This window comes from Geotrypetes seraphini, chromosome 11, assembly GCF_902459505.1.
Source record: "Geotrypetes seraphini chromosome 11, aGeoSer1.1, whole genome shotgun sequence".
NCBI lineage: Eukaryota > Metazoa > Chordata > Amphibia > Gymnophiona > Dermophiidae > Geotrypetes > Geotrypetes seraphini.
The window spans coordinates 31,138,340-31,160,952 of NC_047094.1; the positions used below are offsets into that span (position 1 = coordinate 31,138,340).

At 40.9% G+C, this 22,613-nt stretch overlaps 1 protein-coding gene across 2 annotated transcripts in view; it reads right to left on the minus strand.

Annotated features, from left to right (window-relative positions):
• LOC117369099 (multidrug resistance-associated protein 1-like) overlaps positions 1–22,613 on the minus strand; it is a 201,235-nt gene that overhangs the window by 56,848 nt on the left and 121,774 nt on the right. For both annotated transcript variants that reach the window (XM_033963097.1, XM_033963096.1), the window contains exons 16-22: positions 21,506–21,632; positions 19,991–20,167; positions 17,658–17,825; positions 16,997–17,174; positions 5,860–5,938; positions 2,462–2,591; positions 207–414 (exon numbers count right to left, since the gene is read on the minus strand). In XM_033963097.1, coding sequence (XP_033818988.1) covers positions 207–414; positions 2,462–2,591; positions 5,860–5,938; positions 16,997–17,174; positions 17,658–17,825; positions 19,991–20,167; positions 21,506–21,632 — 1,067 coding nt within the window. The remainder of the gene's footprint in view (positions 1–206; positions 415–2,461; positions 2,592–5,859; positions 5,939–16,996; positions 17,175–17,657; positions 17,826–19,990; positions 20,168–21,505; positions 21,633–22,613) is intronic.

The following is a 22,613-nucleotide window of genomic DNA, read 5'->3' on the forward strand; positions in this document are numbered from 1 at the left end:
GTTGTGGATGAGGCAGTTATTCAGGTAGTACAATACGAAACAGGCAGAAGAATATACAGAAATACAGCACAGAAAAAGGCAGAAGAATCTATGCCCAGTGAACCCAAATGATGGTAATCTCAGCCATCTGTTACTGAAACCGACCTAGAAATTATATTTAGTGTGTCTTATAATAATTATTTGAAGGTGAAGATTACAAGACAAACCTTGTGAAATTCCCAAAGCACCATACACTGCCAAGCGAATTTTAGTGTGCTGCTGGGTTCCGTTTACCACCTTATCATCAGTCCACAAGCTTAGCCAGTAGTTTGAAGACAAAGAGGCTATGTGAGTGCACATAAAAAGGAAAATGCTCAAAAAAGTGATAAAAAGGCCAATAGCTTTCATATATTCCCAAAAGACTGCCAGCCTTACCTAGAAAGCAAAAGGAGACAAAAAAAAAACACAAAAAACACTTTAGAAAATAAATTAGATTACAATGCTAGCACAACTAAGGTTTATAACAATAGGGGTTGCTATTCAAAACAATTTATTTGGTTAACTTTGAAGCTATTAAACATATAGTAATGGCTGAGCATGTGCGGGCCAGTGGTCATATTTTAGATTGTAAACAATTTTTTATTGACTGAAAACAGGCGGAACCATAAGAAAACAGTAGAATACAAAAGACAGCAAACAGAGGTGGGAAATCCGCTAGAAGGCAGCATAACAGTACAAAGTCATGTGTCATTTAAATCCACCCACTAACCCCCAAAATCCCAGAACTCCCCTCCCCTCCAAGCATGGAGGGGATTACGAGGTTGTCTCTTTGGTGCACGGGAGTCCGAGGACCCCCCTGAGCACAGAAAGCTCAAGGACCAGGCAAGCCAGTCCTATTGGAAAAAAAAAAACTCCACATGGTTCCCCCAGGATCTGGACTCTGATGACCCAGGGCACTCATCAGGTCTGGGCACCCCCTCCAAAAGACAGACCCCCCCCCCATCTCCCCCAGAGCAGAGAGATACGATGATCCAGAACAGACTAAGGTACACCCAACACTTAAGCAAGGGTGCCCCTCTAGGAGACAAAGAGCGCAAATCTGGGTCCCAAAAAAGCAGAAAATAACGGTGGCGTTTAAGGGAGCCAGTGGTTATATTTTAAGCACACAAGGGGCATTCAATGATATTTTAACTTTACTTAGGTAAACAGGACTGTTTACCTAAGTAAAAAAAAAGTTGGTCTAACATATCTAACAACCATATCCAATTTAATTTTACAATTGCACGTTCAGTGGCCCAGTTTAAAAGGGCATCTGTAGGTGGTATTTAAGTTAATATATTTCCCTTTCTTTTAACTTCAATAAAACTATACCCTCTTCTTGGACCAAGCTAGTCCACTCAAGCTGGTGTACATAAAACAACAAAAAAATATTACTAAAATCATCCAGCAAGAATTAGAAACGGCAACTTTCAAATTGCTCAGTAGAAAGGGAGTCCTTTATTCCAAACAGCTCAGTTTCAGGGTCAGCTCAGAATTCAGGATCTGATGAATCACCAGAAAAGTGCAGCCTATGAAGCTGTCACAGTACTCAACCCCCTACAAAAAAATGAATACTCAAAACCTGAGTACTGTCTCCCAAAATGAATAGCTTTTCTTAGCCTCATTTCTACTTCCTCAAGATATAGCATTTCCAAAGGCTCACTGCAGCAATTTGCTGTGAATTCACTTACTTCAGTGGAAACTGATGCAGAGACCTGTTGGGTAGATTTGGTAAGATGCCATACCCACCCTTCCCTAGGTACTGTACAGATAACCTATTTTCTCAACCATAGGGCTAATCTGTATTTTAATTTGTAGACGCAAACTATAAAAAAATATATCTAAAACTTGCCACAGTTATCTCTTTTAGAAAATCCTTTTAATTGTGGCTACAAAAGTGAAAATACATCTTTTCCTTCAAAATAAAGTCTTATACATTGTGTTGCATCAAAATTATCTCATTCTACACCCCCTCTCTATGCCTTACTACTAATCGATTGTCAACCTTTTGGCTATAGAAAAGAATCTGGCCATATGCTGCATCATTCCTTGATTTGTGCTGTTGCATCTTTACCAAAATAAAAAGAAAGTTCAAAAAGAAATTGGTCCAATCTAAAAGGATATAAAAACCCACTAACTCCTCAGATTAGTATCCCAGTTTGAAAACAAAATTAGGAAACTGGACAAATTCAAATATTTACCTCTTTTGGAGGTATTGGAGTAATTAAAAAAATAAAAATCCCACATCACCATGGGGACCTGCTCCTAGAATGCCCCTCCCTCAAGGTATGTGGAAAAACTTAGTCCAATACTGACTTATGGATAAAATTGATCCATACATTGACTGGCAATGACATTTGAAAGCTAAAAAGTGTTTATGCGCCAGTACCCAATCCTGATTGCATAAGTGGTTTTCAATATCAACCAGATTGTATCATCATACTCTGCCGGTCTTGGCCTTGTCAGCTTCCATCAGTTTCCAAGCTTCCTTCTCAGACGTGGACTTCTGCAAGTCTACCGAGCTACTTAGATGCAATGATCTACTTGTTTCCGAGGAGGAACTCAGCTGCCTGCTATAAAAGAAGGAGTAGCAATTGTAACAAGTCTGCTGCTGGTACTGAATCAAAGAGCTTCTTACTAGAGAATGACACGGGGACAAATCTTTCCCTGTCCCAGCGGGAACTCGTTTTCCCATCCCTTATCCGTGGGTTCTTTTCCTGTCCCTGCCCCATTCCTGAAAGCTCTGTCCTCATGTGCACAAGCCTCAAACACTTTAAAATCATAAGTAACAACATTCTAGAGCTCAGATTGTGATGTCATAATGCCTCATTCCACCAATGCCTAAGCTCTGTTCTCATCTGCACAAGCCTCAAACACTTTAAAATCATAAGTGTTCGAGGCTTGTGTGGTTAAGGCAGAGCTTACAGGAATGGGACAGGGACAGGGACAAAACTCAAGGGGACGGGATGGGGAAATTGAGCTCCTGCGGGGATGGGGAAAAATTTGCCCCTGTGTCATTCTCTACTTCTTACTCTTAATATTAACTGAGTTGTGAACTTCTAAGAATTGTAGACATCAGTGGTAAGCAAGTATCTTAAACAAAAGAGAAGTCAACAGTGGTGTTAAAGAAAAATATACCAAAATTTAAATCGCAATCTCCCATAGACAATGCCCTGTCTGGAAAAGCTGAAGACCTAAAACTCTTACTGAGAGCCTGGGTATGTTTAATTTTGCAGTTTTCCTTCTCCTTTGCTTTTAGTATGATAGGTGTCACAAGATATGAAAACTACTGAATGAATCAAAACTGAGTGTGTGTGTGTGTGTGTGTATATATATATATATATATATATATATATATATATATATAAATTTAGGGAATTAAAATGAGCTCTAGTAGAAAAGTCTGAGGCATTGTAATTAAAGTTTGATGTTTAAATTGCTGTAGTTGCACTCTAGCTATGCTAAGGAAGTTCAAAAGTTTAGTTTGACTTTGTGACTCTTTAAGACAAGGGTAAATTTATGTACCGGTACTATTCTTCATATAAGAGATTTATAGATAAGGTTCTCAGAGGAGCAGGAAACTTGGGGTTTTTACAGACAGAATCTGTTCCTTTTAGATTAGAACAGGGGTGGGCAACCCTGGTCTTCGAGGGCCGGAATCCAGTTGGGTTTTCAGGATTTCCCCAATGAGTATGCATGAGATCTATTTGTATACACTGCTTTCAATGCATATTCATTGGGGAAATCCTGAAATCCCGACTAGATTCCAGCCCTCCCCTGGATTAGAACATACAATGCTAATTGGGAGGTCATACAGAAGTCAGGATGTGTCTGCAGGATGTAGGCCTTTTACTGACATGATTGGTGTCCGAAAAGGTCAGAGATCAGAAGTGATTTAGAAAGAAAAAGTGAAACTTAAAAACTTAACATTAGAATGGACTTAACATTAAAATTAAGGATTTAAATGTAACATTGACATAAGGCATTCTTGGAAAGGAAGTCATGTGCCATTGTTTTCTAAAGCATGATAATGACTACAAATGATGTCACATAGAGTATAAATCTGTTTGTCCTTGCTTTCTCCCTTTGGAGAGCACTGAAATTGTGATGGCCTATATTGACTCTCTCCAGGCATAGAACTATTAATAAACCTTATTTGCTTATTACATGGCTTTTCTCATGTCTGTTATTTGAATTCAAAGAACGGAGTCTCTAGCCCAGTCACGTGGAAGAGAGAATCCATTCTGGCAATTCTTTTGGCCCTGATGTTCAAGTCTTCCAGCCTGGCTTAAATACCACTTAATACTAATGTACAAGCGGTATCTCAAATTTAATCAAATCAAATAACACAGCTATGGTATCTATCAACTAAGGGCTCCTTTTACGAAGCCGCGGTAGCAGTTTAACGCGTGTAATAGCGCGCGTTAAACCGCCGGCCGCGCTAGCTGCTACCGCTTCCTCTTGAGCAGGCAGTAGTTTTTCAGCTAGCGCAGGGGTTAGCGCATGATTAAACATCGCGCGCATTAAAGCCGCTACCGCTGCTTTGTAAAAGGAGCCCTAAGTATCTTGCCCAGAGGGCATTTACTGCTATTATGAGCTAAAATACATTTTATTTTAATAGCTTTTAAAGCTTCACTACACCTAATATTCTTTTTAAAAAAAACAATAAAAAGGTTTTGAGATCATTATTAAGAATTATGAAAGAGATGGCAAATAAGCCCTAAATTATAACACCACAGTGTGTCCTCACTTTGAGTACTGCAGACAGTTCTGGTCACCATATCGAAAGGTTCAAAGAAGAGTGGCCAAAATGATAAAGGGAATGGAACTCTTTTCATATAACGAAAGGCTAAAGAGGTTGGGGATCTTCAGCTTGGAAAAGAGATGGCTGAAGGGTGATATGACTGAGGTCTACAAAATCCTGAGTGGTGTAGAACAGGTAAGTGTGAATCAAGTTTTACCCTTTCAAAAAGTACAAAAACCAGGGGACACTCAATGAAATTACATGGGACTACTTTTAACACAAATAGAAGAAAATACATTTTTTTTCCTGAATGAATAGTTAAGCTCTGGAACTTATTGCCAGAGGATGTGGTTACAGCAATTAACAGAACTGGGTGTAACCCTTTATTTGGCATTGTTGCTCAGAAGTAACATGTGTCTTCTATGGTTCTCATGGGAGATCTGTCTGCATCTCTAAATGCACGGATGCTCTCGTTCAACATCAAGTTATGTAACGCAGCCATTTCACCATCTGCCAATTAAAGGGTTACGAAAGATTTGGACAAGTTCTGGAGGAAAAGTCCATATTCAGTAGCATGGAATGTTACCACTATTTGGATTTCTGCCAGGTACTGTGACTTGAATTGGCCATTCTTGGAAACAGGGCTAGATGGACCATTGGTCTGACCCAGTATGGCTGTTCTTATAACGTATTCCTAGCTGATCCTAATTTCTTGTGGCCATTAAAAAATCTATTTAGGCCATAGTAGTCAAATTAAAAATCAGCTAAAACTTGTGGCAAAGTGGAGGAATGGAGTAGTCGCCTAGTGATTCTATAAGTAGGCTAAACCAGGGTTCAAATCCTGCCAACACTCCTTGTGGCACTGGGCAAGTCGCTTCAGGTACAACTAGATTTTAAGTCAATTTGGAGAGGGAAATAAACTAATGCAACTGACCACAGCTCAAATTTTGAAGAGGTGAATAAATTTAAATATGAATAAGCAAGGAGGATGGAAGGACAGGAATTAGCATAAAACCCTCAATCACTTTTTTTCTGGCAAGACGTCACACTGTGTTAAGGAAAAAGAAAAAGAGCACACATTGAAAAAGAACCCATACTTGAGAAAGTGCTTCTCAGGTGGCTCATTCACTAGAATGCCGTTTTCCATACGCTTTGTTTCCGTCTGGCTACTTGCATCTGCAACAAAAGGAAAATTAATGAGACAGAACAATGTAGCATAAGAACTGAGGGCAGATAAAGTTACTTCAGAACCTAATCCAACCCCATCACCAGAATGCAGCAGTTTTATCCAGCTCTAATTTAACAAACATGCCATGCTTCAATGGGGACAGAAGTCAGGATCTTCCCTTGCCTGAGTTAGTGAAACTGCTTAAAGTGTGCAGTTTTACTTTCCTTTACTCTTCTCATCCCACAACTCCTCCCTCCCCCCTGCCAAGCTCTCCAATTTAATTCCCACTAAAGTTTTATTAATCATGACTTGTCCCAACTATAATCGTCACAAAAAACAGGAGATACCACCTTCACAAACCGTGAAAGCAGAAAACAAACAACGAAGGTGACTGATCAATGTTCAATTTCCTTTATTGAAAGAAACGACTCGACACGATCGTGTTTCGGCCATAAGGGCCCTGCCTCAGGAGTCTGATTATCCAGAGGGTCTGTTTCCTGGTCACTCTGGTGTCTGTTGCTTTCCTGCTTTAGGATGGAGAATCCTGCCTTCCACAGTAGTCAGGGTCTGACTCCCAGCTCTACCTCTCTACACCTGAAATTTTACCTAAAGTGCAAGAAAAAGTCTCTGCTTGTTTGGCTGACATTGCTGCCTGGATGTCCTGCCGTCATCTGAAACTAAATATGTCCAAGACTGAGCTGCTCCTCTTTCCTCCTAAACCCTATACTCCTCCTCCTCCTTTCTCCATCTCTGTAAATAATACTGTCACTGTTCCAGTCTCCTCTACTCGCAACCTTGGAGTCGTCTTCGATTCTGACCTCTCGTTTTCAACGTATATCCAACAAGCTGCTAAGACCTGTCGCTTCTGTCTCTTCAAAATCACCAAAATTCGCCCCTTCCTCTCTGAGCACACTACCCGGACCCTTGCCCAAGCTCTCGTAACCTCACGCTTAGATTACTGCAATCAACTCCTAACTGGTATCACTCAGTGTCGTATCTACCCCTTGCAAAACTCTGCTGCATGACTCATCTTCTATCAACCTCGCTACGCTCATGTCACCCCTCTCCTTAAGTCACTTCACTGGCCCCCTTATCTGCCATCGCATACAGTTCAAGATCTTATTGCTGACCTACAAGTGTATTCATTCTGCTGCCCCTCAATCTCTCTCCTCGCTTCTCTCTCCTTATACTCTCTTAACGTTACCCTTCTCCTCCACTGCCAATTCCAGACTTCATTCCTTTCATCTAGCTGCCCCCTAGGCCTGGAATAAATTACCCTAGTTTGTCTGTCAAGCCCCTTCCCTTCCCTTGTTTAAAAGCAGACTGAAAACCCACCTTTCTGATTTAGCTTTCAGAACCCTAACCCTACTCCTCTGCCCTTCAACCCAGCCAGCAGATTAGCCGTTCCCCTTAACTGTATCCATGACATCCTGTTTGTTTGTCTTGGCTGTAAAAGCTCTTTGAGCAGGGACTGTCTTTTTTGTGACTCTGTACAGCGCTGCGTGCATCTGGTAGCGCTATAGAAATAATTCATAGTAGTAGTAATAGTGTGAAGAGTTTGAGTTTCTGGGAAGCAGAGCTGAGATTATGATATCATAATGCCTCATTCCACCAATAAGAGCCAACCTCATCAGTGATGTCACAATGGCTTGATTGTCCTTTACTCCCCTCTGCCCTCCAACCCAGCCAGCTGATTAACCGTTCCCCTTAACTGTATCCATGACATCCTGTTTGTCTATCTTGGCTGTTTAGATTGTAAGCTCTTTCGAGCAGGGACTGTTTTCTTACTCTTTGTGACTCTGTACAGCGCTGCGTGCGTCTGGTAGCGATATAGAAATAATTCATAGTAGTAGTAGTAGGAAAGCAACAGACACCAGACCCTCTGGGTAATCAGACTCCTGAGGCAGGCCCCTTGGGGCTGAAACACGATCGTGTTGAGTCGTTTCATTCAATAAAGGAAATTGAACATCGATCAGTCACCTTCGTTGTTTGTTTTCTGTTGTCCCAACTATATACACTAGACTAGAGTTTAATAGAGTAAAGCACAAAACCACCACCATTAAGACCCAGCTAGTTTCTTTGCAATGCCATAGATCATAGTTCATATCTGCCTTTTCTGTCATATTTTATTGTTTTCTAGCAACTAGGGATCCTCTGTGCTTATTTCTTATTAAAAAGATCATTAATGAAAGCACACACTGAAGTTATTTAGGTTTTTAATGCATCACACATATCAGTGGTCGCAACATTAAATTCATATACTCTTTTGCATGCTTTGAATAGAACACTGTGCTAGATTACATTTTTCTTCAGAATAAACAAAAATTAGAAGCTGTACACAGAGAAAAATAGTGTGCACAGTAATAAGCACAACTGTGTATGTTGATCTGAAATCCACCTAGAACTTGGGATAGTGTGGAAAATATTTGTTGGATTTAGCTTAAAGGTCCACTTTGCTGAGCTAGGAAAATGAGCAATCTTGAGCATATTAACATAAGAACATAAGAATTGCCGCTACTGGGTCAGACCAGTGGTCCATCGTGCCCAGCAGTCCACTCATGCGGCGGCCCCCAGGTAAAAGACCAGTGCTCTAAATGAGTCCAGCCTCACCTGTGTACGTCCCAGTTTAGCAGGAACTTGTCCAACTTTGTCTTGAATCCCTGGAGGGTGTTTTCCCCTATAACAGACTCTGGAGGAGTGTTCCAGTTTTCTACCGCTCTCTGGGTGAAAAAGAACTTCCTTAGGTTTGTACGGAATCTATCCCCTTTCAACTTTAGAGAGTGCCCTCTCGTTATCCCTAACTTGGAGAGGGTGAACAATCTGTCTTTATCTGCTAAGTCTATTCCCCCTTCAGTATTTTGAATGTTTCGATCATGTCCCCTCTCAGTCTCCTCTTTTCAAGGGAGAAAAGGCCCAGTTTCTCCAGTCTCTCACTGTACGGCAACTCCTCCGACCCCTTAACCATTTTAGTCGCTCTTCTCTGGCGACCAGTGCTAGACGCAGTACTCCAGGTGAGGGCGCACCATGGCTCGGTACAGCGGCATGATAACCTTCTCCAATCTGTTCGTGATCCCCTTCTTTATCATTCCTAGCATTCTGTTCGCCCTTTTCGCTGCTGCCACACATTGCGCAGATGACTTCATCAACTTGTCGATCAGAACTCCCAAGTCTCTTTCCTGGGAGGTCTCTTCAAGTACCGCCCCGGACATCCTGTATTCGTGCATGAGATTTTTGTTACCGACATGCATCACTTTACACTTATCCACGTTGAACCTCATTTGCCATGTCGATGCCCATTTCTCGAGCTTGATTATGTCACGTTGCAGATCTTTGCAATCCCCTCTGAAAAGTCAACATTTTGATGACATAAAGCAATGTTCTTCAACTGCCGGTCCGCAGAAATTTCCTGCTGGTCAATGCAGGGCCGGCAAGATCGATGTGCAAAAATTTCCTGCCGGACTGTGCAAGGCCGGTGAGATCAGGGCTTCCTCCCCTCTGCTCTCAGTTCTTGCCTGTAGCGTCAGCGCAGCACAGCAAATCACTTCAGCAGACTTGGGGGCTTTTGATGAGTCGCAGGCTGCCTCTGATGATGCAACTTCCCTTTTTCCTCAGAGGCGGGCGAGACCCATGCGAGACCCATCAAAAGCCCCAAGGCTGCCGAAGTAAATCACTGTGGTGATACTACTGCAGGCAAGTACTGAGAGCTGCTCTTCCCCTGTTCCTCTTTATAGTTTTGGTTGATTAATCAAAGGTTTTTTAAGAAATAGAAAATTGGTTGTACCTATTTTGTTAGGTTGCTGTACTCTTTTTCATGGACCTTTGTACTTTTTACTTCTGTAATTTCACTGTTGTTTTATTTTGTTCATAAAATCAATAAAATTTTAAGTGGAGAATACAGTATATCAGATTTGAAATATATATTCTGCTAGAGCTGGTGTTAAACATAACTGGGGACTGCAAAGCCCAGGCAGTGCTTCTTTAGCTTCCAGCTGGCTTAGGGCTCTCTCTGACCAGGGAACAGTTGCCCTAGTTGCACTCCCTTAACACTATTTCTGTCATGTGTGTCTGTGGTATTCTGTTAGCATGATATTTCTGTGTAGCATTCTGTAATAATTTGGCTTATTCAGTTTTCTTGATAGTAGAGGGGATATATGTGAAGGGGAGGGGAAACAGGGGTTTTGTTGATCCTTGCTTTGTATTATTTGTATTTATAAAATGACAATTGTACAGAATATTGTTTCTTTTTATACTTTAATAAAATATGTTCAATATAAAATCATAACTATTTGAGGCTTGTGCTGATGGGATCAAATGGTTTGTGGGGACTGAGCTCGCATAGATGGAGATTTTTTATTTCAGTCTTAGTAGTTTATAATTATTTTATTTCCACCGGTCCATAGGTGTAAAAAGGTTGAAGAACACTGTTATAAAGGGCAAAATATCAAGCAAAAGGCCATCCATGACTTCCAGTTTTATAAAAGAATACATACAAGAATGCACTTGCTGGGCCAGGATTTAGGTTCGATTCTGGGCTTGTGTTTTCCATTAGGGATTCTGCAAAGGATGGGCTCACAATGTTCCCCCTAATCCATGTAGGGTCCTCCAACAAGATTGTTGCCAGTCGGCAAGGGTGGTATTTCAATGTTGCGGGGTTTTTTAATCACCAGGGAATAGACCGGGTCGTCTGGAGCCCTGCAAAACTTAACGGTTCCTCACTATTGATGTGACATTGAAACACTACTTTAGAGGGAACAGTGCTCACAACTCCTGAAAATGTGGGTTGAAATCAATAACTGTGCAATAGTGATACCTGGGAGTCAATTTAGGATCCATGAATGCAGAACAGTCATTACAATTACTGAATTACAGGAAGTCCCCAGGTTAAGAACGAGTTACATTTCTAAAGCTGTGCTTAGTCAGATTTGTATGTAACTCAGAACTTGTAGATTTAAGATTCTTGCTGTTTACCTCTGCTCCCAGCTGACAAAAGGGTCAACTAGCTTTATCAGTGTTCCCTCTAAGGTACAGCATGAACAACCACATACTATTCTTAATGTGGCCATGCATCATTCCTGAATCTGTAATAGGAGACATGTAGGAGTCTATGCCACTGGAAATAATGCTCAGTGAAATCAAATGAAGTCGCGACTTCATTCTTAAGTATGAGTCATACCTAAGTCGGGCGTCTGTAACTCAAGGAGTGCCTGTACAGAACACTGGGAGGGGATATGACAGTCACTGGGCAGTTGTGAATGAAGGCTCATGGTCTTGGATCCCAGTCAAAGTTCAAAGTGAGTTAGAATTCCAGAGGAAAAACTACTTGGTCCAAAAATAAAGCACTCACTTGTTTCTTTAATGCAGTGGCAGTGATAGAATTCTGAAAACCTTTTGAGATCTACCATTCAAAGGCATGGCGGAGAGGAAAATTATTCAGAGAATTCAGCTAATACACACAACAGAAAAGTATTCCTATTTGTTTTAAATAAAACTAATGTTAGTCTTTGGAGCTACTTTCTTTCTGAAGTTTCCTCCAAGTATTATATTTCCTTCTCAAGTAAGAATTACATATTTTTTTTATCCTGCTTTGTAAAGCCTCTTATCTGAACATGTAAATAAGGTTTCCTCATCTCCAGACTGAGAAGAATCAAAGTTAGTACCGCTAAACTGTGGGGTTTGGGTGTTTAGCTCCATTCTTTGTTAAGTTTTCTTTAATTGGAGATTAGCCTCTCATTACACTTCTCCTTCAATATTCGCGGGGGTTAGGGGCAGAGCCGGCCCGCGAATGTTGAAAAATCGCAAATAACTTTTTGGCCGGCTCTAACCCACCCCCGCCTCCCTCCCACCTTCCCCCCGGTGTCCCGGACCTTACCTGGTGGTCTAGCGGGCTTTCGGGGCAGGAGCGATTTTCCTACGCTAATTGCATTAGTATCGAAGTTCCAGACCAAGAACTATTGATGCCATGGCTGAGCCTGACTTTTTGGGAGAGGTGTTTGAGTGGGGAAAAAAGCCCCAGGTTATTATGAAGGATAACTTATGGTGCTCCAACCTAGAAGGGATCAGTTTCATTTGAGCTGAAAGGCCAAAAATGCACGGTTTATTCAATTTGACAAGTTATATTTTGTATTTGATGTTTGTGTTGCTTTTTGTTCTTCTTTTACTTGTAAAAGTGTTGAATACCATGCAAGTTGAATTAAAAGTACCAAAGGAAACTTCATGGATACTCTTCCTCATTACCCTGCACAGAACTATAGACATTATGAAATTCTAATAGCACATCAAGTTTTCTAAAAAGAAAAAAAAGCATGCATCTAAAGTGACTGTTACACTCATTTCTTTATCACGTTTCAAACAAAGTAGGCTGTCTCTCTTTCATAAAATGAGCTCGTCATGCAGAAGCTGAAACTGTGATGTAGAAAAGGTTATTGCTATGAGAGGGATCCTTCTGGTTTTATTCATGCTGCATCCCCGGTCTGCACAAATGCACTGTGCAATCTACTGCACTACAAAATCTACATGCAGCAAAGCATCAGAAACACAAACCTTCCTCCTCTGCTCCTTCCTGTATATCTGTGTCCATGACAGCAAAAAAAAGCAATGATTAAAAAGAAAGATTACACAGCGAGCTATTTCTACATGAAATCCATGTCCATTACAGGTGCAAGCAACCTAAAACCAAAAAGTCACCGCAACAAACCTTCCTCCTCTTCTCTCTTATCTGTGTGTTCAGGGCAGCCAAACAGAAAAATAAGAAAAACAATTGTAAAAAGAAGGTTACAAAACACATACTCGTATCACCAGTATGACAGAGGGCTAGATAACAGAACTGTCAAATCCTTGGTAAATCCAGCTTTTAACAGGGTGAGCCAGAGCTTCCAAATCTATCTTGATGACCCCACCACTGTCAATCAGGTTGTCAGGAAATCCACAGTGAAGTCTGCATGCACCGGGTCTTCAATACATACAAATTTCTCTCATGCATAATCATTATGGCTGTCCATCACACATCATAATGTGCATGTTTCATTACTGAAACACACCAACTCATTATGCAACTTTTTTTTTGTTTACAAATAGTTAGCCTGCACTATCTAAAAGTCTAGGTGGGTAACAAACATACATAGCCATACTTCAGATCTTTGTTTATTGGATGTTCAATCAGATGATGCTCACGCCTGTGTATTTTCAATAGCAGGATCAATTCTGTGGCATACTTTTCTGTTGTGTGTCCCTTGATACTTAGATTTTGGAGATCTATCTGGGATCAAGTGAACAATATATTGGAAATCTAGTGGCATTGACGTACGATACCATCCTGTTTGGTACGTTAATGAGAGCTATTAGATACAGGCATGTACTTGCTTTGTGCAGTAGCTGCTGTATTTGTAGGAGAAAAATGGAAAGCTCGAGGAACAATTTGTTTTGCTTGTTGGTAATTGTGATGTATAATTGTTTTAATATGTTAAGATGTATTTTATAGCATGTATTTTAAGCAATGAACTAAGTTACATAAGGTTACAAAAGAATCTGTCACTGAAAAGTCCGTAAGATCAGCATTAGCCTGAGATCCCTTCTAGCTGAATTCTGTTGCATTAAAGAAAGTATGGTGCTTTCCTCCACTGTCGTATAGTCACATCACAGGAACTTTCGATTCCTTATTTATTGCACTACAGCTTCCATGTGAGACTAACAGGCCTGCTCTGTAGTCATTTTCCCTATCATAGCCAGCATTCAAACATGGACGACTTGATTATGCAATGCTCAGAGTCTGATCTATTTTAACCATATATAAGATAAGGAACTATAACACAAACAGAAAATGATGGCATATATGGTCTATCAAGGCTTCCCATCCATACCAACTACTAAGCTCTACAGTCCCTTTTTCTCCCTTAGAAATCATGTGTTTACCCCATGATTTCTTAAATTCAGATACAGTTCTTGTCTCCACTACCTCTACTGGGAAGCCATTCATAGCAGTTTGATAAATCAGCAGGATTTCCAGGACAAAAAAAAAAAACCCCAAACCAGTTTCTGGCCCCTGGATATCTTCTCTGACAAACAGAGAAAATCTGCAACAGAAAATTCCTGGAAAGCTTCTGGCAGGGAATATACCAATAGCCCGCTGCTTTTTTTCTTACAAAGAAAAGACGCAAAAGAAGAATCTCTCTTGCAAAGCATTAATCATAGTGCTCAGCTAAAGGTTGTGTACTGCATACAGTTCCTATAGTAGGGTCTGCCCTCCCTTCTCTTGGGTTTAATTTTTTAGAAAGGGAAGAAGGGGAGGGATCTTGCCAACCTCCCTCTTGGTGCCTCCATGTTTACAGTCAGCAGTTCAATAGCAGGCACAGAAAAATGGGGACACTACTGGAACATGCAATACTTTTTGGACTGTCCATTGCTCAAGGGACGTCCCTACAAAGTGCAGAATCTTTGGGGGCTAACTTACAAGTGCTGAAATATCTTTAGCAGAAGAAATATGACTTTCGTGAACAGACATAAGATAGCATTCTTTGAAGGCAACGTTAGTTATCCCAGCAAAGGAAAACCTATTGTGATCACTCGTGCCAGATGATGTGGCATCAGAAAGTCTCAAAAAGGACTCCCTTCCAGCCCACTTTGTTGAGAAGGGTGTGTCACATTTAGGGCATGCAAAAATGTACATTTAAAACACATTCTTTAGCCCCAATCGTAGATATATTCCAGTAGTACATGGGAATGCAACAGAAAACAGTCATTGTTTATTCCTAGAGTATTTTAAGAGTGCATAGAACATTTATTCCTAGAGTATTTTAAGAGTGCATAGAACAAGAAATGAACTTTGAACTAACAGAATAATGGTGTAACTAACCCAGCGGTTAATGTTACCACCTTGAACCAAACCAAAGGACCAGACACGGTCTGTGTTTCGGTAAACAATACCGAAACACGGACCATGTCGGGTCCTTTGGTTTGGTTCAAGGTGGTAACATTAACCGCATTCTTGATTTTGTTTTAATAAATTTAGCCTGCATCTTTGTACAGCTGTCTGCAGTTTTCTTTGTTTCTGGTTTGTGCTATACTCACTGCAGACGGTGTTGGTTTTCTCCCTTTGTTGGTAACTAACTCAACAGCAGAACAGACTGTGGGACAGAAACCTATAAGATATTATGACTAGGAAGATTTAAGTGTATTTTGGCTGCAACCCATAAAAAAGTACAGAGTGATATGGGCAAGAGCAAGTCTGTATCTGGATTTTCAGAAGGCGTTTGATGAAGTCCCTCATGAGAGCTTCATTAAAAAAATAAAGGTTACGATACACGCGGTAATGGTACTTTTATGAACTGTTAACTGGTCTAAATGGTAGCTCTCTTAATGGAGAAGGGTTAACAGTGGGATTTGTACTGGGACCAGCTCTTTTTAATGTTTATTGATGACCTGGAAAAAGGAGTCGTCAGCAAGGTAATCAAATATGCAGATGAGGCTAAATTACAAGTTGTTAAACCAACATGGATTGTGAGGAATTGCAGAAGAAGCCTGCAAGACTGAGGGACCAGGCATCTAAAAGGCAGGTAAGATGTAATGTGGGAATGTGCAAAGTGATGTATATAGGGGAAACTAATCTTAGCTATAAGTACACAATACTTGATTCCATATTAAGAGTCACTATACAGAAAAAAAGGGATCTTCAACTCATTGCAAACACATTGATGACCAAAAATGCAAATGCAATATCAGGAATTATTCAGGAAGAAACAGAACATTTTAACACCTCCATCAATCCACTCTGTGACTAGCACCTTGGTTAGTATAATTCTGGTTGCAATGTCTTAGAATGATACAGCTAAACTAGAAAAGATACAAGGAAACAGGGGTAGTAGACATGCTTTAATGCAGGTCGTAAATTTGGGAGGGGGGCCTCAAAGTCCACCAACAGATTGTATCTCCTTCAGCTTCAGGCAAACTTGGAGCTCCCTGTGGTATAAAGACCCAGGGCAATGGACTTGTTTGTACCCCTCTAACGCCAGCCCTGCAGAGGGACAACTATAATGACAGAAGGGGAAGTACCGTATATACTCAAATATAAAGCAGGATTTTGGGGCCAAAAAATCAGCCCAAAAATGGAGGTCCCAGTTTATATTTAGGACAGCGCCCCCTTCCAGAATTATTGCAGGCCACCGCCAGGCTCTGCACCCTGTCCCCCCCTCCCTGCCCTTGTACCTCCTCTGCCGATCCCTGGTGGTCCAGAGATGCAGCAGGCAGGAGCGAGCTATCCGCACTCCTGCCCCACTGCTAACCCGGTCGGTGGTGGCTGCCGTGAGATCTGGTTTCTTCTGCCGCTGAGCAGCAACAAGCAGGAGCATGCTTTTGCACTCCTGTTTGGCACTGAGTAGCTTCTTGACTGGCTGGGAGGGAAGAGGGCTGGATGAAGTGCCTGACATGGAAGGGAGGGAAGGGGGCTGGGTGCAGTGCCTAACAGGGAAGGGACAGAAGGGGGCTGGGTGCACAGCCTGACAGGGAGGGAGGGAAGAGGACTGGGTGCAGTGCCCAACAGGGAAGGGGGCTGGGTGCAGAGCCTGGCACAGAGAAAGGGAGGAAAGGGGGCTGGGTGCAGTGCCTGGCAGGAAGGGGGCTGGGTGCAGTGCCTGCAGGGAAAGGCACTTGAATATTAAGCCACCCGACATATTCAAGTCAACCATCTTTCCTCCTTTTGGGGGGGAAATGTGGGTCTCGATTTATATTCGGATCGACTTATATTAGAGTGTATATGGTAATATTTCCCCTATGAATGGGGACTAAGCAGGTTAGAGCTCCTCAGCTTGAAGAAAAGATGGCTAAGAGGAGACATGACAACATAGATAGGGTGGAATGGGAAAATAGGAAACAGCTTTTTACCCTTTAAGACTAGGGGATGTTCCATGAACCTGATGGTACGTAGAATCATTTGTGCACTGACGATTCAAGCAGTTCTCAGCAGAGTACATGTAAATGTACATAATAAATCACAAAAAAGGACTTTGAATGATATACAGTAAATATTCAGTCATGGCAGCCTGCTGAATGAAGTTTTATGCTTCAGAAGAGCTTACCTCCACTGTCCGCATTCTGCTCTGCATTAGCATATGTCCGGAGAAATTCAGCGAAGGCTCCATCTTGCATCAAAAGTTTCTGATAGGAGCCCATCTCTGTTATTTCACCATCAGCCATCACTATGATAACATCCATGTGAGCCAAATAACCGACACCGTGAGTTACCAAAATTCGAGTCTAAAAATAGAATTGAAAATAAAGTAAACTTTTTGAAAATAAAAAAACTTTTGGTCTCTTTTTTTCCCCTTCTCCCCGTCCCCCTATTCCCCAGTGATGATGATGATGACAATGACATCAAGGCAGTCTAGACCAGTGGTTCACAACCCTGTCCTGGAGGACCACCAGCCAGTAAGGTTTTCAGGAAAGCCCCAATGAATATGCATGGGAGAGATTTGCATGCCTGCCACCTCCATGATATGCAAATCTCTCTTATGCATATTTATTAGGGTTATCCCAAAAACCTGACTGGCTGGTGGTCCTCCAGGACAGGGTTGGGAACCACTGGTCTAGACAATGCTAAAAGTTTATACTCAGCAAACTAAAGTCTGTATTGACAAACATGGCGAGGCAAACCAAATGACTATTTCTACTTTCTCAATTGGGAAAGATAAGCCATAATCCCCCAAGTGACCCTCTTCAGGAGTTGATGAAATCACTCACCTTGCTTTTCAGCATGCCCTTTGGTCCAACTACTTTTTCAAAAATGTGTCTTCCAACATGGGCATCTACAGCTGAGAGAGGATCGTCCAGGAAATAAATATCAGCGTTGCAGTAAACCGCTCGAGCAAGGCTGACCCTCTGCTTCTGACCACCAGACAAATTCACACCCTAAGAGGACACACCAATGAGATCTCCTTCAGATAGTTTCACTGAAATGGTGAGAAAAATGGGTTAGCTTTATCTAAACATTTATGTAGGGTCAAATGGTCCATTAAGCCCAGCATCCCGTTTGACAGTTGCAAGCATAGCCAAATATCCAGCAGATTCCAACAGGAAAGTTAAGTTTCAAGTTTATTAATATTTTGATACCAACCATTAACAGATTTTTGAAATGAATGATTAACTTTTCCCATGTTAAGGTATTTGATTAGGGGGGAAAAGGGTGGGTTTTACTTGTTGTTATATAATACATGAGTATTTCAATAATTTCACAATAAGGATAATTTTATGATTTATTGAATAGGGAGGGAGGGGGAGGGAATATTAGATTCAATAAGGATGATATAAATGTTAGATTTCTTTCATAATATTTAAAATATTATAGAATTTTAATTTGTAATGAAATGTTAAATTTGATGCTTATGAGAGTTAATAAAGTGTGTATCTTTAAGCTTTAAATGAGTTTATTTGCTACACTTGTTGTAACATACGAAAATGAATAAAGAATTTATAAAAAAAAATATTTTGATACCAACCATCACAAGTATCTGGTCGGTTTACAATAATTTTAAAAAAAAGTTATACATAAAAAAGAGAGAAAATAAAAAATCTAAATGAAAATAGGGAGGATAAGGTCAAAACAAAGACTTGATTACGAAGGGTATGAGACAAAAGGGAAGAGGGAAGGGAAAGTTCCATATTGTTCCCCAAAAAGAGAGAGCTGGGATATTCAGATCTGGTTTCTAGAATCTCATATACACTATTAGCTTTAGCCATATTCTATAGCAATACATTCCTTAGCTTAACTGTGCACTGAGTTAAAAAAAAAAAAGACAAAACAAAACAAAAAACCCTGGTTCTATTACTTTAACATCGTAAGTGACTATTCCCCATTATCTTTTTCCACACTACACAATTTTATAAACTTCTCTCAAGTCAATGAATGGTGCATACTAAAATACCGCAATAACTAGGAGAAACAACCCCATGCAGAGTAAAACTGAAAGAGAAATCAAGTGGGGAATGGGACAGTACACATCAGATTTAATTAATATTAGGATAGTGATGTAACTCTCAAGGCACAAGAGTCAAGAAGTTACTGTGAGTGCTCTGTGCTGCTAATAACGCATCGCAAAATAGAGCGGAGTAAATGGAAGGCAGCCATTGTTAAGATTAACAGATAGCTCTCTTTAGCCCTCTCCAGATATCATCCAGTATAACACATTTAACTATTAATTTGATATGGAGGAGGAGGGGATGGGTGGTTCTCAATTCCTTCAGTTACTCTTTGTGACCAATTGTGCTTGTAGAAGTGACCTTCATGGAATAAGATGCAAATCATTCACTCTGGTCATCTCCCTTGGTAGTGGTATTATGGCCCTTGTGGGCTGATCAGCTATAAGGGGTAGGGTAATCTGTATCTCTCTTTTTGACCATAAAGCTCAGAGGGAAAAAAAAAATGCTCAAGGAATGTCATAACTGCTTATGTGTATACAATTTTTTCACGTGGACAGTGCAAGGTAGAACAAAACATTGCTACACAGGCCAAGACCATAAACACAAGGGAGGAAAAGGCCTCAGAAATGGACCCTCCCACCCCACCGTGGTGGTTTAAGGTGTTCAGGCAATAACCTCATTGGCATTAAAAACCTCCCTTGGTGACTAGAAAAGGCTCTGTGCGGTGCAGTAGAAAAGCTTAATGTGATCAAGACAGATGAAAAAAAATCAACTTATCTCAAAGAGACAATCGGTACACCAACGGTGGCCAGCATTTCAAATTTCTGCTGCCTCAGGGTGTAAAGATGCCGATCGCAAACTTTTAAGTGGTACTCAAAAAGCGGGTCTCCATGCACATTACATTTCTTCTTATGTGTACAGTATAATGAGCAGTACAGCTGTCTGAGGTAGCTTCAGTACTCAGCTGCTTTGCAATAATGACTCTTACAGCAACAAAAATAAAAGGCCAGATTACATATTGTGGAGCATCAACCCCCAAAGGCCATGAATATAGCGAAGGAAGAAAAGCCTACTTCAGAAATCCATCTCCACAGCCATCACATTTAGTAATAACATTAAGCAAAGTTAGATATGCCAGAAACAGTATGCTTCGAAACCTTTTCTCCTATTTCTGTTTGGTCTCCAGCAGGTAGAATCTCTAAATCAGGCAGCAGAGCACAGGCTTCAATCACACGCTTGTATCGGCTTCCGTTTACTTCCCCTCCAAAAATTATATTGTCCTTCAAAGAAGCATTCTGTATCCAGGCTTGCTGAGGAACAAAAGCCACTGAACCCTAAAAAAAAAAAAAAAGTTACATACATGTAGTACAATGTACATAAATTATATCTGCTATATCAAAAAAATGTATATGGTTAATTCCTTATAACCTAAAATATTAGTTCTAGTGCACGTCTTAACATTTCTAAGCAAATACTGATCACCATGTGGTCCCACTGACTAGAGAAAACCAAAACTGTCCCAATAAGCTTTCACAAGCATTCCAACATACTATGTTTTATCATTCACATTGTTACAGGCTTCTTAATAGGACCTAAGATGGGGGAACACCCAGGTCAACCTGCCGAAATCCTGAGAAGTTTAGTCTGGAAGCCTTTTAACATAGTAAATGATGGCAGATAAGACCCGAATGGTCCATCCAGTTTGCCCAACCATACATGCTCTATAAATTAATCATTTAATTTAAATGGCCCTTTTTCTTAGATATTTCTGGACCAGAAACCTAGAGCTCTGCCTGGTAGTGTGCTTAGATTCTATTTATTGGAGTCTCTGTCAAAGCTCACTCCAGCCCTCCTAAACCATCCTAGCCATCGAAGCCCTCTCCAGCCCATCCTCAACTGAATGTCCATATACAGGACACAGACTGTGCAAGTCTGCCCAGTACTGGCCTTAGTTCCTTCAAAATTCCTAAATCAGCCCTAACTTCACGTACTATTAACAATGCCAAAATAGACAAAACATCTACTCTCACTACACCAGCAATAACAACTATGCTACCAATGTAACCTCCATTTACACACTTCCTGTAAACTGTATTTATCCTTACTCCGAAATTATCTATTTACCACTTTAATTTATCATCGGTTCCTCCATTGTAACCCCGTTTATAAATCTTTTGTAAGCCGCCTTGAACCGCAAGGTAATGGCGGAATAGAAATCCCTAATGTAATATAATGTAATATATGCCCATTATTTTCTGATTAGAGATCCTCTGTGTTCATCCCATCACATTTTTGAAAAAGTAGTTTGAACTCTGTCACCATTTTCCTCTCCACTACCTCCCTTGGGAGCGCATTCCAGGCATTGACACTCTTCGTAAAGAAGAAATATCTTTGTGGCAGGAGAGACAGTACACTGGAGGTAGCAAAAGATTAACTGCTTCATGGGGATGTACAAGCCTGAGCAGAGGTTCAGGTTACATCAGGGACACACTTATTCAGTCATGAATATGCATTTGAGAGATTTGAAAGCAGACTATCATGCATATTTATTGTGAGCATCCTGAAAACCTGACTGGGTAAGTGTAATCCCAAGTAATGGATTGAGAACCCCTGGCTCATAATTTGAGGTTGAGGGGTAGTAGACAAGAGTAATATTAGGAAATTAGACACACCTTGAGAGATGCATAGCCTTCTCTTTTCTCCATTTCTCCTAAAAGGGCAGACAGCAGGGAAGACTTTCCAGAGCCAACCTGACCAACAACAGCAATCAGGGCACCTTCAGGAATGCATAAGTTAATGCTGAAACAAACAGTTTACATTTCAGTCTCTCTCAGTAGAAGCAACATTATACAAATGTACATATATACATTATTTTTTAATTTTGTACTAAAAATGATAGATAGCACTGAGCTCCACCTACAACCAACAATACCTTATCCTAAGTAACGTATGTAAACAATATGTACAAGGCAGGTAAGGCTTCCTCAGAACTAGGATTTTTTTCCTCTCATCTTTTAAAGAGGTTATTTAGAGTCCTGGAATAATTGCTGGTTATTAATCCAATCTAGAGGAACCTGCATAATTTTTAAAAGTATGATTCTTAAAAGAGAGTTTTGCTCAGTGCAAACCCTTCTGTGGGACTACTACTTATGACTAAAGTATATCAAAGCACAGTTCATTGTGATATCTTAAAGCATCAATATCCTATAGAGCAAATATCTTGGCCTACCTTAGAACAATTTTTTAACAAGTCCTATAGCAGACTTTTTTATGGTTTTCATTTTACAATCCTTCCCACCTATCGAAATTCATGCTCCTTCATGGTATTAAAGAAATGTTGGTAAAGTCCACAGTGAGCTAGAGACTACGTTCTAAGAGGCATTTCAACTCTGCCAACATTAAACAGAACTCCTCACCAAGTTATATCATATATATTCAAATATAAACCAAAGTATCTTTTTTCTCCTAAAAAGGGGGAGAGGTGAGGTTAACTCGAATATAAACCAAGGGTTTATATTCAAGTGCCCTACCTTGGAAGACTCTGCCCTCAGCCCTGCCATGTTCTGCACCCAGCCTCCCTACCTCCCAAGATCTGCACCCTGCCCTGCCAGGTTCTGCACCCAGCCTCCCTACCTCCCAAGATCTGCACCCTGCCTCCCTTCCCTCCCTGCCCTGCCAGGTTCTGCACCTAGCCTCCCTACCTCCCAGGATCTGCACCCTGCCTCCCTTCCCCTAATGCTTTGCAGGCCTGCCGTAAGCCCTGGAAGTCTAGTGGTGAGC